Source organism: Ylistrum balloti, unplaced genomic scaffold (assembly GCF_031769215.1).
Source record: "Ylistrum balloti isolate Yb309-2 unplaced genomic scaffold, AGI_CSIRO_Ybal_v1 Utg369894, whole genome shotgun sequence".
Classification (NCBI taxonomy): Eukaryota; Metazoa; Mollusca; class Bivalvia; order Pectinida; family Pectinidae; genus Ylistrum; species Ylistrum balloti.
Window position 1 is genome coordinate 338088 of NW_026782025.1, and position 18200 is coordinate 356287.

Consider the following 18200-nt stretch of genomic DNA (forward strand, 5'->3'; position numbering starts at 1 on the left):
ACCTAACATAGTCGGACAGATGATCTTATAACTTTTAATGTTAGAAAGAGAAATCGAACCTCAGCTGTAATGAGAGTAGATGGTCAGTATCACAGTTTACCGAAGCATACATTGTTATAGGTCGGTCGTCCAAAGAAATTGTGATTAGTAGTGGCTGCTGGTTGCGTTACCAGTAAGGAGAACATAGCAAGCTCACCCTGCAAATGATTGTAAAGAGTCTTTGGACATTGTATAATTACCAAGTAGTTCCTAAATTATATTGCTGCCACCCCTCCCCCCGCACCAGCCCCAACTCCTTCAAAACCGTTTTGTTTTGGTTCTTTTCCATCTCTAGGAACTTGATTAAGCCAAACGTCCCCCCTGTTTGCCCAAATATCAAATGTGTATTTCATTAACTGTCTATATTTATGATGTTCCTGTAAAATACTATCTGTAAGGGTATTAATAAATGATCATGCTTGACAGTCATGGGGATAGTCCTAGGATGTAACTTCCCATAACAATTTTACGTCAAGTGTAATAAGAGTCGTCGGTGATTTAAAATCGCTAAATCGAACCTGAGGTAGGAAGGCGTAGTTTGTTTCAACGCGGAAATGACAAGGTCACTACAAAAATAACACTCATATTGCCAGAGTGTAGCAATAAAGAGATTAGGGGTAATTTAAGGAGAATGTCTATAGCACGCGCATGTCTTAAAAATTAATAAATACTTCAGACAATAGACTTTGTATGTGGAAACAAATGACACATTGAAAGAAATAATCATTTCTGAGGGTTCAATAGTCTTGTTCAGGTCTAGTTGACGGAGAATATCCAACTCTTCCACAAATCTGTGAAGGATAGAAGAGTTCCATCGACAAAAACTTTCCAAAAATTCGCATGAACCGAGATACGTGTGAAAGGGGATAAAATGACATCATGGTTGCTAATACTTGGCACTGTCCTACTTCTCGATTCTGTGTGCAATGGTAAGTATCGTTTGATTTCCTTGTTTATGAATGAATACACTGTCATGGCCTCATGATATATGTTCCAAAGATTATCAGTGTAACTGAATTAACATTTCGAACAATATCCTTTTCCTGTATTTAATGAATTGTTGTCTTCTACTCATTGAGTAAATATATTTAGCATCGATAGTTCATTATCTGTATCTGTCCCCAGTTGATCAAAGTTTGAATAGAGTTAACAAATGAACATTTTCACACATAAATTAAACAAAACAGGAAAACATCATTTCATCATTGTACAGCCATAGATTTGTTGATTGAGATCGGAATGGTATTTTTTTAAACTTAACTTTGAAAACCCTTGTTCTCTTAGTGCCAACAGATTGAATGTTCACTAACCTCACAATTATTTCTTCTTCTACACTACTTGTTTCACACCTTAGTATTGAACCAGGTTAATGTACTATAAAGTCGGTCAACATCAGTAAAGATTAAAGTCTTTTCAGTGTTAGATGTGGAGGACCACAAGTAGATTCCGTCCACGCTATTGTACAATGTTAAATAACATTTTCGAAGTTGATATACGGACTTATTGTTATGACAGGCATTTGATAAGTAGAATAGCCGAGATATATTACAAGTTTATTATCTGGTGTGTTTTTCTTCACGAATATATCGCGTGATAATGTAAGTGTTCAGTTATGTACTTAATTTGAAAACGTGCAATGTCTAATAGTAATTACAGAAGACAACAATAACTTCAAGGTTGAAATAAATAGTTGCGACATGTTGGATTGTTATACAGGGAGAAAATGGAGTTCTGTTTATACAAAGGTGTGTATTATTAAGTGCCTAATGTGATTCACAGGTCTGACATCAGAGATGGCTGGAACATAATCATTGATTAACTACACACACGACAAAGTGTAGATGTCGTTACACAATCAGAAGCACTTCACAACAATGAACGCCTCTCACATTACCAGTTGACTCAAAGGAGTTCCGATACTCAGCTGCTGAGGCAAAAACTGAAGAGCCAAGTGTATCTGTAGTCTTTACAAAAGTGTGTTTCTTTTTATAGGCAGGAAAGCAGTTGTATGGACATAATTATCAACACCACACTTTACAGCGACAATCATTTAACAAAGAACACAATTTTTGTTTTCCTCCAACAGAATTTGTTCCATCCGAACTTCAATATATCATTGTACATGTAGGAAGGAACATTAGTGCCAGTGACAACGTAACGAGTCTATGTAAATAGCTCAATAACGTACAGGATTCAAAATACATTTCTAGCACTAGTACCCAGCTTCCAATAGTTCATGCCTGCTGTCTTTGAAAGTCAAATTATGACTACGTTATGAAAGTCAGAGCCTAGCAAGTAAAACATTTTGTCCAGGACTCTTAAGGTCGCTTACGCCTATGTATCCAATTAGACAAAACTTTATGAACCCCTGTTAACATTGTATTAGACAAAACTTAATGAGGCCGTGTTTACATTGCATTAGACAAAACTTAATGAGGCCGTGTTTACATTGCATTAGACAAAACTTAATGAGGCCGTGTTTACATTGCATTAGACAAAACTTAATGAGGCCGTGTTTACATTGCATTAGACAAAACTTTATGAGGCCGTGTTTACATTGCATTAGTCAAAACTTAATGAGGCCGTGTTTACATTGCATTAGACAAAACTTTATGAGGCCGTGTTTACATTGCATCAGACAAAACTTTATGAGGCCGTGTTTACATTGTATGTTTTAAATACTGATTTATTTCTATCGTTGCTTTTTATCAACGTAAAGCGAAGTAAGATTGAGATATGTTCTAAGCTTGCATGCAGTTACCCCAAAGTAAATAAATAACAATCTTCCATAACAATGCTGAACCTTAATAACAGAAGCTTTTCATAAAACATTGAGAAATAAATTGTCAATACCATATCTTTTGAACAGCGACGACCATAATGATATAAATTGCCAGATTATACCGGAACTTGTACATTATGTCAACAAAATAGTTTCATGAGCAAATAATCAGACTGGTGCTTTTTTTTTATTTGCTGTTTGCAAACATGCATATTATGTAACTTTATATCTAGATGTCTTCCTGCAAGTATCTATGTTTCAACCTCGCCAACATTATCAACATGTGCAAATATTGATAAATATTAAACATTGGGGTTTGTAAACTTCAGCTATAGAATATGTAATTCAAGTGTAAGTACTAAAATTGTATTTTTTTTTTATATATATATATATAAATTACGATTTCCTCGTATATCGCGCAGGTGCGGTTCCAGTGTTTGTGAATCCCGACCCCCTGGGAACTACAACACACAGTATTGCTGAGGACACGGCGATAGGGACTACTATATACACAGTTACTGCAACTGACGCCGACAACGACGCCCTAACCTACGGAAAGTTCACCGGAAATGGTTTCAATGTGGAAGCGGATGGCAGTGTGGTCACTACCGCCACCTTCAGTATAGATGTCCAGTCTGTCCACTCCATTACTGTCAGGTCGGTCGATTCAATTTATCATATTTATCTTCATACATCCATGACAGACTGGTCACTATTTACAGTTATGCAAGTCAACAGTAAAGACCTAGTCATCTTGTTCAGCTCTTAGATTGCTCCAGTTTTTCGCAGAAGTATATTGTAATGTTAATACTTATTTTCCCCCATTTTGTTCCAAAAGCGATGGTTAAAAAAGTTACATCTTTTGAAATGTACATTTTTGAAAACTTATTGACATTATGGCAACCAACTCGTAGAATAGGATTTCACTGAGGGTGATTGGGCAAAGAACGTCTTTGCGGATGATTCGGCAATGAACCACACTGCGGGTTATTCGACAATGAATATACGAGCTGACTTTTGATTTTGTTTTAATTTTAAACAATATAAAAGATTAAAAGCAATATCTAACGAGCTTCTTTTCTTTGTTTGAATCTTAATCATTACATTAATAGAAAATTGAAAATAGTACATCTCAGAGGTTAAGAATTTATTAAGGCTGGAGTCCCTCAAGGTTAAACATTAGGGCCTGCTTTATTTTGTATTGATATCAAGGATATTGTCGGCGACACATACAGTAACTCACTGGTACCAATGACATTGCTGTAAGTACCGTTATTGATAACCCAATATAAGCTACAGTAACTTTATATTGGGGCTTTTAATCGATCTATTGAAAAGTTACTTTGATTTCAAAAGCTTAATTTAAAAACTCCATTTAGAGAGTCGCGAAACGTCATTTGAGTGGCTAATGTATTTAGATAAAGTGATAATAAAAAAATCGAATTGCGAAATCTCTCAATTATTCTCTTTTGTCATGTAACAGTTTTTAACGTCTGCTACCGCGAACTTATGGGCTTTGAGCAGACGACAATTTTATACAAATGTATACATTATAGAGAATCACACAAATGGAAAAAATAGGTTAATAAACTTAAACACATAGACCTGGACATAGTATTGCTCGAAACTGAATAACAGTGCCTATTACAACTATATTCCGTCCTTCTTGGACACGACAGTATTGCTAGGATTATGAAATTTTGAAAACTAGGAGGCAACGTAGATAAATTCAAATTGACCGTAATAGATTAAACAAAGGTTTGAATTAAGAAAGAGGGCTTCATTGACCCAATGTTTCCACATATTTCGTATTTTTCAACACTAAAACGTACACAAAACAGGTATGATTTGCAATGTTTATTTGAACACTACTCAACTTAATAATGCATTACACATCACTATGCACAATGAGGCCGTCAGAATTTAACGCACGCGAAATATAATTACATTTCTCAATTGTTAAAAGATATATATACTAGGAAGAAATTCTATACTTCCCATAAACAGCTAGAACTGGGTCGTTTACAAAGCGAAGAATTACAAAGTAGCTAGTTACATAAAGAAGACGGCAGGTGTCCTCAAATTAACAATTTGTTCCAGTATGTACAGGTATTGAAGACCATTATTGTTAGAATAATAATTGTCATTTTCCTGAACAATGAACATATCACTGTATGTCTTACTTAACGTCAGAGACATGATACAATACGTAAGACTACTTCTTTAAAATAATGTCTTTCCTTGAAAATGTTATTTTTTCATTTAGACCGAAGTGATAATTCGAACTATCCATTGTGGTAGTAAATGAAAATAACTTAGATTTAGGCTGAGCTCTTCTTGCAACCATAATTCGAGATACGCTTGAATTTCGGTACTGCATAAATATATTCCTATGTCTATGGACTGACAGGGGGAATTGTGTTGTCCTCTGATAAAAGGAAATGCTGTAGATTATTTGTAATACTGACATCCACCACGTCTGAGAATATTGTATAAGAAAGGACAACAACTTACAGTGTACTTCCCCGTCTAGATGTTGGTATGTCTTCCGACCACTTTAGTCATCAGCCGCCCCTTAGGCTTCCATATTTAGTCCTTTAGTATCACTAATAATTGCTAGAAGGATGAAGCAGTTTAATTCACTGTTTGACCCTACTGCACCTACCTCTAAAGTCTTATAATGTGTTATTCACATGTGTTAATGTGTTATGTGTATGTCTTTTGTACAATAGTTTACACACATTAAGACATTGGCTGCCTTCTTCTCAAAATTCGACATTTGTGCAAACAGATTAATATGAAAACATGACTTCAGTACCAATAATATCAATTCATACAAATCCGAATAATTACCTGCACATTCTATATTATTCAGCTGACCAGGTATTTTTTTGATATTCTACCTACCTATTGCTTATGTCATCTGCAACACCTGTCAATTTTACTCTGTTCTCCAGCTTGTCTTTACTCGGTGGCAGCAAACTGACCTCGCTGAATCTGTCTTTTTCAGACTCTGTTGTATATTTTTTCTGTTATATACATTTGTTTCTGTTGCGCTATGTGTTGATATGGTATGAAATTATGTTTTGTGTGATCGTTATGTATATCGACTTAGTGGCATATCATGTCAGTCTTAGTTGGCGCTTCATCATCCTGTTTGTGAAGTTCGACAGCATAGGACGTGCCGTATGTTTAGCAAAATGAACATCTTTCCAGGAGGCTTTTAGGTCACATGGTGACCCATTGCGATCACCTCGTTGTGCGCGTGCGTCCGTAAACAATCTAATATTTTCGACTCCTCTCAAAACACCTCTGAACCAATTGATATGAAATTTTGCAGAAACCTATCTTGGCATAAGATGAACAAAACATAGTGAAATGTACAGTCCCCACTCCACGGGGGCCTGAGGGGTTGGGGCCAAATTGGGTCATATTGACTCGGCTTCCAGAAATCTTCTTCTCAACACCCATATGTGATAGAATCAAATACTTTTCAATGATGAACGTGTCTTCAGGCGCTTTACCAATACTGTGAATTTCATGGCCCCAGAGTTTCACTTTACCCCTTGGGGAAGGGGTAAAATTTACTATAGTTTACACAAACAAAATGTGTTTGAGCATAATTTGTTTAATTTCCTTTGAAAATATTTCAAACTTGATTAGAATGGTGAGTAAGGGATGACGGCTAGATGACATGCATATATTGATCTCGACTGACCCCCAGTTGATTGGCAGGACCAAAAGGGGTCAAATTGACATAAATTTCGAAAATCTTCTTCTCAACAACCAGGTGTGGTAGAATCAAATGTTCTTCATGAATGGAAGTGTCTTAAGGTGATTATTAATTGCCAAAATGGGTCTCACATTTCTTCCTGGGGAGGAGGTTAACATTACTGTAAAGTTTACAGAAAAAATGCAAGTTATTTATTTCCCACTGGAAACAACTTTGTAAGAATTATTGGTATAGGGTGACAGTTTTGATGGTATGTATGTATTGACAATGGCTTATTATCAACAATGTCACAATTTCTTTTTCATGGCACTTGAAAGGTATTGAAACCTTTATAATCAATAGTGCTTATCTCAGGTGACCGTCAAGGCCGTTATGCCTCATATGATTTTTTTTTTCATTAAAGGAGTAGAGTATTATTGATTTGATATGTTATTATGTGGGTCATTTAAGATGTAAGATTTAATCAGTATTATTGTTCTGATGTAGAACAGTTGTTTCTACCATTTAATGTAGTGTGCAACATTTTACCAGCCAACCATGGCTATATACCTGAAGATAGTTGATGTGATGAAAACCAATCAAACTTTTCAGAAGCATGAGCAATCCCTGTCTAATTTCAATTTTTTCATTGATGAAATATATCATACTGATTATATGAAACTATACCTGGAGCTAATGAATATTCGTTAACTCTAACAGGTGAGATATTAATTGAGAAATCTACTGATTACGTATAACAGAAATTAATTGGGTCATTTGTATCTGCCAGATTTACACTACGAGACTGACTCTCAAGGACAACATCACCATCTGATATAAAGTGATACAGGTTATTTACTTATTATTCTATATATCTTGTCAGAACACAAATTGTGAAAATATTTTTTTCGCCAAATTTAGAGAATAGCTCTCAAGGTGTTGATAAAATTGACCTTCTGTTATAGTATAGACATTTCAGACCATCGCAATGCACATACGTAGCTGATGTCAATACCTTAAGTTCATCTTCCATCACCTCTCAGTGATGGTAGTGTCGAATAGTGCGTTACCAAAATTGCAAATGTCATGACGTCAGGGTCAAAATTGTTTCTTTTAGAAATAGTTCAAACTTGGTTAGAACTATTAATATAAGCTGACAATTGGTGAGATATCACATACTTGCCTCGGCTGGTCCCTTGGGGCTGATGGGCGGGGCCACAAATGGACCAGATTGATTGAATTGTCAAAAATGTTCTTCGGTTAATGGTGGAAGATTTTATATAGGAAATTTTAATTTTGAGGGTTATTTATTTTAATTCAAATTGGTAAGAAGTCTGAGCATGGGACAGCATTTAATGTTATTCACAGTTCACATTTGCATTATGTGTACAATGTAGTTACAGTTATCTTATTTTTTTAATTCATTTCTATGACATGTTTCAAGAAGCATTGTGAATCAGGTGACCGTTAAGGCCCTTGGGCCTATTTATGAATTTTTTTTTTTTATTGAGTTCCATGTAACAACTATTATATTTGTATTCCTTTACAGACCCAATCACTTAGAATTATTGTAAGCTAATCACATTTAATGTAAATAGAAAATAGTATGTAAATACTTGTGTTGACGCTGTGGGTTGGTTACAAATGCCGTACTGCCCAGTCCGATGTTTTTGCTTAAACCCATTCCCTGTCTCTCTGTTTTTACATTATGCCTAACCTTCGTTTACTGGTACAGGTTATTCTAACTACGTTCTGTACTGTCGGTTCGGTAAACTGATGTTCATTTCAACTACTCCCTTTCTGTATGTAACTTCATGCCTTCCCAACTGACACAGGGATCTGTTGAATCCCTCAAAGTCATAACCACACTGACATTCGCCATTTGAAATTTCTCTTCCACTGACGGAATCGGTAGATGGAGTCAGGGTGATCTACAACAGAGTCCTGTGTATATGAAACCCTGATAAACTCCCAGCTACCAAGAAGCTGCTCACTGGTTTCTGTATTCCCCTGACATTCGTAGCTGGAACTAAGTCATTCACATATCTCTTCGTATTTACTCTGAATATCGGAAGAGATGAAACCGCATATCCTTCCACAGTCCCATATTTTAAATGTAATATCGATAAATACAACCATTTGGCCTGGTTGGCTTGCTTTAGAGACTTTACCTCGATCTATTAGTACTTTTCTGTGTAATGGTGTTTATTTTTTCTATGTGGTGTAATGTTATGTTGTAATATATTGTATATGTATATTTTTCTAAGAGTTGAAGATGTTGTATGTTCTCCTATTGCTGACTGAGCGATTCTTTTTCACTAGTTAAGATTTTGTGATAATCCATGGACAACCAACTGACCACAGTGTTCATACTTTCAGTGCATCGGACGGGACTTCCATTGTCTACATTTCAATGTTAATATCTCTGACAGCTGCTTCAAGTGCCAACGCAAATAGCCCCGTGTTCTTACCCACTTTATATGCGACCAATATCCAAGAGAACACGGCTTCCGGTAAGTCAATAGAAAATGTCAAAAAGGTGACCATGAAATCAGATGTCGATTAGATCTCGCTGTATTTCACATATATTCAATGTATGTCTCTTGTTTTTACTTAAAAGGAACGAGCGTTCAGGCTTTAACTTGTTCAGACGTAGAAAGTACCACATGTACACTCTCTGTCATGTCTGGGGATGACACAAGCGCGAAATTCATAATATCCGGAAGTGAACTGCAGACGACATCAACAGCAATCGACTATGACTCTATGTCAAGTCAGAATTTTTTGTATACACTGGTAGTAATAGGTGTAGACACGCCCGATTCTCCAAGCACCGCCCAAACCGCCACAGCTACAGTTTACGTTACAGTGACATCAAAGAACGATAATACTCCATCTATCTCCGGTCCATCAACAGCAACGGTAAGCGATATCTTTGCAACATATAAATGTCATCTGCATCTGCTCTTTTAAAAAGTTAACTTTAAAAGGTAAATACAAACATGTCTTATTCATTATTGTTGAAACTCAACACGTGAGATATTCAATATACAATTTTGTAGTAGATATTTGATATAAAAAATCTTATTGTTCCCAATACGTTGACAGGTGTCGGAGGACAGCGCGGCAGGAACAACAGTATGCACCATGACCGCCTCGGACGCAGATGAAGGCAGCGACGGTACCCTGTTCTACAGTATTACTGGTATGTTTGTAAACAGTTCATATTCGTCCTTCTTGTCAATATTCTTGTTTCCCTAGTTTCCTCAGAATAAATGCAACACTGATTGCCCCAATCTAACTCTTATAATGGGTAGTTTATGATGTCACTGTTTCCTGAACATGTATAAAAAGTTTAGAAGATAAATCCCTCGAAAATGTATGACTATTTGTTCAATAGTGTAGCTAAAATTCAAAGTGTGTGCTGACAACAATATTTATTATTATCAAAATCAATTTGTTTCAATGTTCCCAAATTATTGACAACTGTAGTTTTCGAGGAGAAAATCCCCAAAGAATTGGTGAACAATTTTAACCGCTTTGCTGACTATCGTTTACAGGCGGTAATACGGGTGGAGTATTTGGAGTCTCTTCCACCGGGGGGATTGTTCATCTGACGGAAACACTTGATTTCGAAACTACGGCGTCATATGAATTAATAATCGAGGTAACAGATGGTGGAACCAGTGCACTAACAGCGACATCTACCGTCACAATCACAGTGTCGGACGTAAACGATAATTCACCTTCCTGTTCCTCAGCCCCGTATGTTTACTCTGTCAACGAGCAGACGTCTGCAACGCCAGTAAGCTTACTATTTAACTATCGGATGCATTACACATATGATGAAATGTTCGTAAGTTAGTCTAGGTAACTTGGATTGGTCGAAAAAACAAAATGGCCGACATCTTGAAATATGGAAGGTGAAGTGTGTCAGATCTCGTGTTCGCCATTTGTGGTTTTCAGGTTTCGATTGTGGTATCGCCTGAGGTTGACATAGGCTTAGTTGTGTTCAGATGATGCCATCGTTTTATTGCTTTGCTGCTAATTAAGATTTACTTCACGCGTCGGTATTTTTTCGCCATTTTTTCCATAGCACCCTTTACCCTCGTGTTTGATGTTTATCTAACCTTTCATCAGGACTACCAAACTAGTGAAATATCACTTAATTCACGCCCTTGACATTAATTTGTACCGTAAAATAATTCCCTGGCTATGTTATGTTCTATTTAATTCTCATCAAGTCCTAACCACCTGGATTACATGCACTGACCATACTTTATCTAAATCTTACCCCTGGTGCTTGTAGGTGACGGTAACAACCCTAGCGTGCACAGATGGAGACACGGGTACTTCACTTCAATATGCCATTACATCAGGAAACTCAGAAACCTGCTTCGCCATGGACGCTTCCACCGGCGTCTTGACAACAGCGTGTAGTAAGTGTCAGACGAAAATACATTTTTTAATACCTTGGCTTTCCTTTCTTCATAGTTCTCGTTTACATGTACAAAGGAAATTACTTCTAGTAATGTAATTTTGAATATTTCATGTGCAGCTTTGGATTATGACACCGGAAGTCAGAGCTACGCTTTAGTTACCACGGTGACGGATGGTACTTTCACATCAACTGTGACGCTTGCTATAAACGTAGTTCCTGTCAACGAGTTCACCCCCAGCTTCGGATCAAGCTCCACGGTTACCATTGCTGAAAGTACTGATGTTGGCACATCTATACTATCATATGCAGCGTCGGATTCTGATGTGTCTCCACATAATGTAGAAAAATATGAAATCGCTTCCGGTAAATACTTACGTTTTACATATTTTCTTACGATATGACGTAGAAAATAATACGAATGTTATGAATGCAGTTATCTTTCACATTGTTGATGACAAATTAAATATATGTTGCAGTAACGAACAGTGGGTCCAACTTCTTTGCCGTCGATATGACGTCAGGGGATATCTACTTATCTCAAGCTATTGACTTTGAAACAACACAAACTTACGTCATCATAGTGGAGGCAACTGACGGTGACGACCTAACGGTATACATAGATATCAGTGTAGTATAAATAACCGTTAAGAGTTCAAGGTTCAGTTATTGCCATACATGTATATTAGAAAATTGTCACATTTAATTATCCCTCTATATTTATTCCAATGTACGTCGCTTTGTCCTTTTTAATTTACAGGGGACTGGAACAGTTACAGTGAGTATTACTGACGTAAACGACAATACGCCATCTTGTTCTCCAACAGCACACGTGGCCAGCGTATCAGAGACCGCAGGTACACTTTCATGTTTAAAAAAGGGCGGGGGGCGGGGGGGGGGGGGGGGGGAGGGGTGCTTAAAAAAAAACCTTAATTTCGTAAATTTGCCAAATGATGCGTATACTGGTGTTTTAATTCTGCCCGTATAATGTGTGTAGTATTTTCCTGTGAACACGATACGATTTTACGATTTTACTTTCTATGGAAATAGAAATCAATGGTTAAAAAAGGAAAACCGGGACCGGAAGTTTTACTAAAACTTTGTTTTATGAAACCCACAGAAACCTTTATAACATATGTAACATCCGTCGAACCCCGGAAAATAGGCGTCACCAGTGATGTCAGATTATAAATACATATGAACACACAATACATATGAATAATGCTGAAATGCTACACTCGTGACGCAATAGCATGACAATACACCAGATTACATTATAGTGATTGAAGACTTTCAAAAACGCTGAGAATCAGCACAAGGACCAAAATATAGATGTCGCAATGAAAATAAAATTTGACAGAGGGAAATGATTAAAGGTCCCTTACGTCGCACTGTGTAAGACAGGTTACGGTCGGTCACTTTATTGTTCTTATAAACAGTAAATAAATAGTGGCACGGTTCAGAATATACACATGTACTAAACTAAAACTACTACTTTACACCACAGTGTTCTAAAATTATCTGATATATGAAAAATATCACATTTATTTAATTACAGGGCTAGTGCACCTCCCCGTCTAGATTTTGACTTTGTTTTCGATCACTTCCGATTTTCCTGGGTCGCCTCCTTCAAAATGTAGACCCTTGCCATCACTGTCGAGTCCTAAAACAGCGAAAAAGCTGTTATATAGTTTCATTCAATGTTCGACTCAGCTGTATCTAACTCTAAATTTGTATTAAAAGGAGCTATCCACGTGTGTGTCTTTTACAAATCCTTTCTCCTTCAGTGGTTTACCATATAAATTTCTTATAACAACTTGCCTGAAATATTCCTCATTCTTGAAATCCAGTTGGTGGGAGTGACATCAATATATCTACAACCCCAATACGGATTCTCTATAACTAAAACCACGTGCATCTGTAATGACCGATTAGCTCCGTAAGTGGTAAGATTACATGTTGTGACAATACGTACTGGCCGGGACAGTAGTAAGGTGATGTGTCGTTGTTACGGGCTGTTTAAATAGTTCAGTAGGGGCAAAATGGACAGGATGATGCGTTTACCTTTTCATTTTGCTACATTTTAATTAATTCTATTTGTTGCACATGTACCAGATGTTCTTTTGAAATCATCTAGTAATGACATTCATTTATTAATTTATTTCCGAAAATTCCCGCGTTATTTATGAGAATGTATTTCGACAACGGAACATCTCTACAGCTTTACTTCATTACTGTGCTACAAAATCTAGTAGGGTGTTTTTGTGTTAAAATGTGCTTCTCACTTGTGTGTACAGAAAAATGATGGTTGTCAGATTGTTTCTGTTGTGACTAAAGAATTTGAGAAATCATTGTTTTACGTTTAATATGACCATCTGTACTTAAAGAAAGCTGGTACAGTTGTCTTTTTGTATATTGTAGCTTTGAACACGGTTCTTATTGCTGATCTATCCTGTTCTGATGGAGACGCTGGTACATCGCTTGTTTACACTGTCACTTCACAGCCAGTGTCGACACACTTCGACGTGTCCAACACCGCCGGAGTTGCCTCCCTTGTTGTTAATGGTAATTATAGCTTAACAGTTGCCTAAAGTAACAATATTGATGGTTTATCCAAAAACCATATACATATCTCTTTGGAACATCCTTAATTTGTCTTGATTTTTCAGCTAAGCCTCTTTATAAGAACCCATTGTGTTGACTATTTTTCTAAATTTCTATGTGTTTTTAATGTGTCCTGTTTCATCTACCATCCATCCGATGCGTTCGAGTTTCACTTTCTGACAAATAGGTGCACTGGATTACGAGACTACCAGCTATTATGACTTGTCCATCAGCGTCACTGATGGCTCTACCTCCGCAACTGTTATCGTGGCTGTTAACATAGGAAATGTGAACGAGGCTGGCCCAGTTTTTAATCCTAGTAAGTACACACTTTTAAACCTAAATTATTCTGATTATTGAAGGACTGGTCGTCATTTTAACTGCTTATGACAGATCAGGAAACAGACCGAAAACAACAAATTCTATGTGACTACGTTCATTACATTAATCTTATTACAGTTTACAGTTATAAGCCATACTTATGTTATGTGTATAAAACTATTCCATGTCGTTTTATCAATACTGTAAAAACATTAATTTTCGTGTGGCATATATTTTCCTTGCTTTCACTGGTATTCTTAATCCACTAATCCATATAACTAGAAGTGTTAAGATTAATGTAAATAGGTTTATTAATCTACATTTTTCACGATATATCACAGTAATCGAATCTCGGTTATTGCTGCCCGAATCCTGAAAAAATGTTGGTGTATTTCCATACTGCTTAATGATGAAAAAATACCAAATAGACAAGTGCTTTCCTTTTTCTCTCCTTTCTGCTGAATTTAGACTCCATTTATGTATATCCCGAATATCTTTTTCCATCTGGATGTCTAGGTTTCTTGGAAATATTTATAATTCGCTATACGAGTACCTCTAATAGATGTAGACTGTTCATGGTCAGAGACGCATTGTCTTTTGTAGGAATTATAGAGTTCTGTATATGGGTATCTCTTACATGTATCGGTTAATTCGTACTTGGAAACACAGTGTCTTCGTAATCTTCATTTTTTCATATAGAATTATGATATGTGACATTTTCCCGATATAGTTGTTATTGTTACTTATTTACTATTGTCTGCTAGTCACAGGCTAGTGAACTATTCATTACATTTAATAAAATCGTGGGCGTTTTTTTTATTTATCTATTTATTGTAGCTACATATGACGTGACGTTTTCCGAGGCGACATCTATCGGAAGTGTTCTGGCAACCGTGACCGCTACCGACGCAGACACTGATACTATCACCTATTCCTTTGTTACATCGTACAGTGGGTTCACCATAGATTCCTCTATTGGTACCATCTCCTTGGCGACGAGTTTGGACTACGAGACCGCAACATCGCACGTGCTTCTGGTACATGCAGATGATGGTAACCTATCATCCACTGCTACCATTACCATCACTGTGACTGACGTCACTGAAACATCGTCGACAGCTTCGTCATCTTCGTCGTCGTCATCATCTACGACATCCTCATGCGCGTCATCTACGAAATCTTCTTGCGCGTCGATCTTCGAGAGTGTAACTGGAATAGCTGTGTTAGGTGGTGCTGGGGCGGTGGCCTTGATAGGAATCTCAACACTTATAGCAGGAATCGTGAAACTCCGCAGTGCCTCAAGGTAGATAACCATTTAAAGCAACATATTTGATTGGCAAATAATGACAAAGGGATGAGTCAGCAAGTTTTTTCCAACTAATAAATTACTTCTCCCAAAATACAAACTCATTTAGTTTCAGTCAAATGGTGACATTGAGAAAAATGAAAAGTTAGAGATTTGTAATATATAGAAAAAAATTAATACAGATTTTAACGAGAGAGAGGAGGGGTAGGGGGCTTCCTTTTTATTTTCAACTAGTGCTGTGCTACATCAATAATTCATTCGTTGTAAAAGTTCATTACATCCTGTGCCATAGGTAGCTGGCTACAAGTTCAATCCACCCCTTCTTAATATATCGTTACCTATATACCCTCTGCATAGGAAAGGACCAGAAATTCGACCATAAACATTAAAAAAACATTCAGTTGGTGTATAATTAACATCTGAATTAAGATTGTTAATGAAACTAAAACAAGATTTCTAGGAAGCCGTTAAGAGAGATAGAAGTAGGAAAATAAAATGAGTGCGGGAAAGGGGTGGGGCTGTCATGAGAATCAACGAAATCTATCCGATGTTCCAATGAAAATGCTGTGCTGCTTTGACAATTTTCATAGCGTCATAAAATGAAATATTAGCATCACCTTTACAAAGAAGATCAACATTAATGTTACCTTCGTACCATGATAATTCTATTGGAAGATTTGCTCGTAGATGAGCGTATAAAGGGCAAGTACTTAAGTGGTAACAATCTGCACAGGGGTGCCCACATTGACATTCGGCAGAATCGATAATATTTACTCTAAAGGGGTCATGATTAAGAGAACTAGCGCGGTTTCTTAGGCGACAATGTAGGATATTTATTCTTCTAGGTCCAAAGGAGGCAAAATTCTAGTTAAAGCTACTTCCGTAGATTTTTTACATTAACTTCTTTTATTGCACGAGAATTTCTAATACTCTAATACTAATCATTCCAAAGTTTTATAGTTGAAGGGAAAAAAGAGTTTTCTGATATTTGAAGACAAAAATATAGTTCTCTTAAGAAGTGGACATTTCTGAATTTGGTCCAAAATTACCAATATCATCAGGTAATAAGCATGCGAGAAACCAGGTGCCATATTATTGAATATAGAACAAAACAAGGAAAGTTTGGGAGCTTCTCAACAATTAGAGAGTGTCATTCTGACACCAATCAACTCTCAGTACTTTCACTAAGCCCACCATCAGTCAATAATTTGTCCTTCATTTTAAATCGTGAATTATGTTTGTTCCTTGACCGGAGAAAAATTCACGCAATCTTTACATCACAGACACCGTAACAAACGAAAACTTTTTTAAAAATTAAGATATTAATATCAAGGAAATTGGTAGCTGTGATAAATTATTGATATCTTTTTGATCAGATAATACACGCGTAAGTATATAATATTTTATACTGATTGGTAAAAATTCCTATGTATAACTAGTATCTACTTGTTTATGTAATACTTCAGATGCTTCATTAATGTTTTATCATGATGTTGAGAAAAAGTAAATAATTTGTGATTCAGTTTATTAATGTACATGATAATATATCATTATGTATACAGCGCAAATATTGACATACATAACATGAACACAGTACTACTGGACGAAAATAGTTCAAATCATTAGTTTAAAAGATATAAATGAAAAATATATTTATAAAGAAGCAGAAATTAATTCTATGAAAAAAACATATTATTTCTCATTAAAGTGTACTTGCAAAGTCTACTACACAAATAGAAAATTTTACTTAATGAAAATAATTATTTTATTTTTCACATTTAAGTCTAAGTAGAATGACCTAAATGCATAATTTCTTTTAAATTTCTCCCTGCAGTCTGGCGCCCGGGTCCGCTAAGCTGACAAAAGTTGGAAAGGTAATTATCCATACCTAAACATATTGATTCTCCAGGTAGTTGCGCTCAGAAAAAATAAAAACACAAACAGAGTGTGATTACTACGTCATTATTAAGTGCGGATGTACTCTGCTTTAAATTGCTATATTATCGACTCGACAGTGATGTTTTATACTGTATCAATAATTCTGTATAGCCAAACACTGCCTCATTCAGTAAATATACACTTTCTCTATTATACTTCCAAACACTAGTATAAAACACCTTACTAAGCTAAGATAACAACCTACCGACAAGGTTCGAATTTCTCGTTAAGTAGACGGAATTAGTGTTACACTTGTACCTCTGAGGTCCCTGGTTTGATTCCTTTCGGAGGCAAGGAAAAGCTATTTCATTTCTTATCTGTAACTGACAAACAATACTTCATTACCACAAGTGACTTCTAGCATACAACTATCAAAGTAGTTTACATATATGTTATAGGTACATATTTCTATGTTTTTTCCTTTCACATTGCTTTAAGGTACAAGATAAAACCCCAGAGAGACCCCAGGCATGGACGAGTGGGAAATCAAAAGTTGACCCTTGTAAGTGCCGCTTAATGTCAAAAATCGCTGATATTTTGTTAATTATGTGTTAAAGTTGAATGAATCTACTTCTCACTTCTCTATTTTACAGTCACGGGTAGGCCGATGAACACCAGATTGCCGCCTCGCTTCTGATGGACACAGGTGTGTCACCCGTGACACGGCTTTAGCTTCAGTATTCAGTTTCGTTCGCAGCCAATGTGCCAAAATGTTATGTCGGGATGTTTCGCACGTTTTCTTTATTGTTTTACAAATACAATTTTCTTTCCAAATAATACTATTATACATCATTCGTGTGTTGAATGTACTTCTTTTCTCTTGTGAGATGCAGTTTACAAGTTACCAACTTATCAACATCGAATTATCTACAGACTTGATCGAGCAGTCGCCCATTACCTGTTAGATAAATAATGCCTTATCACTGATAACAAAACCATGGTAACACCGTAGACGATTGTTTGAAAACGACGATTTTACCACAACTTACACGAGAGAGAGAGAGAGAGAGAGAGATCAAATCCCAGTTTTACCTTTTTTGCAATTAAGAGATAGCATCAA

The 18200-nt window shown here is 36.3% G+C and overlaps 1 protein-coding gene across 1 annotated transcript; it reads left to right on the top strand.

The window, feature by feature from the left end:
• The first annotated feature begins 3447 nt into the window (after positions 1-3447).
• On the top strand, positions 3448-17777 carry LOC132546524 (protocadherin Fat 1-like). The gene is made up of 14 exons (XM_060210242.1): positions 3448-3478; positions 9154-9455; positions 9642-9738; positions 10094-10338; positions 10843-10972; positions 11092-11337; positions 11451-11584; positions 11732-11828; positions 13393-13536; positions 13763-13894; positions 14734-15199; positions 17037-17076; positions 17579-17642; positions 17734-17777. The coding sequence occupies exons 1-14, from the start codon at positions 3448-3450 to the stop codon at positions 17775-17777; spliced, it is 2172 nt and encodes a 723-aa protein (XP_060066225.1).
• The last annotated feature ends 423 nt before the right edge of the window (positions 17778-18200 follow it).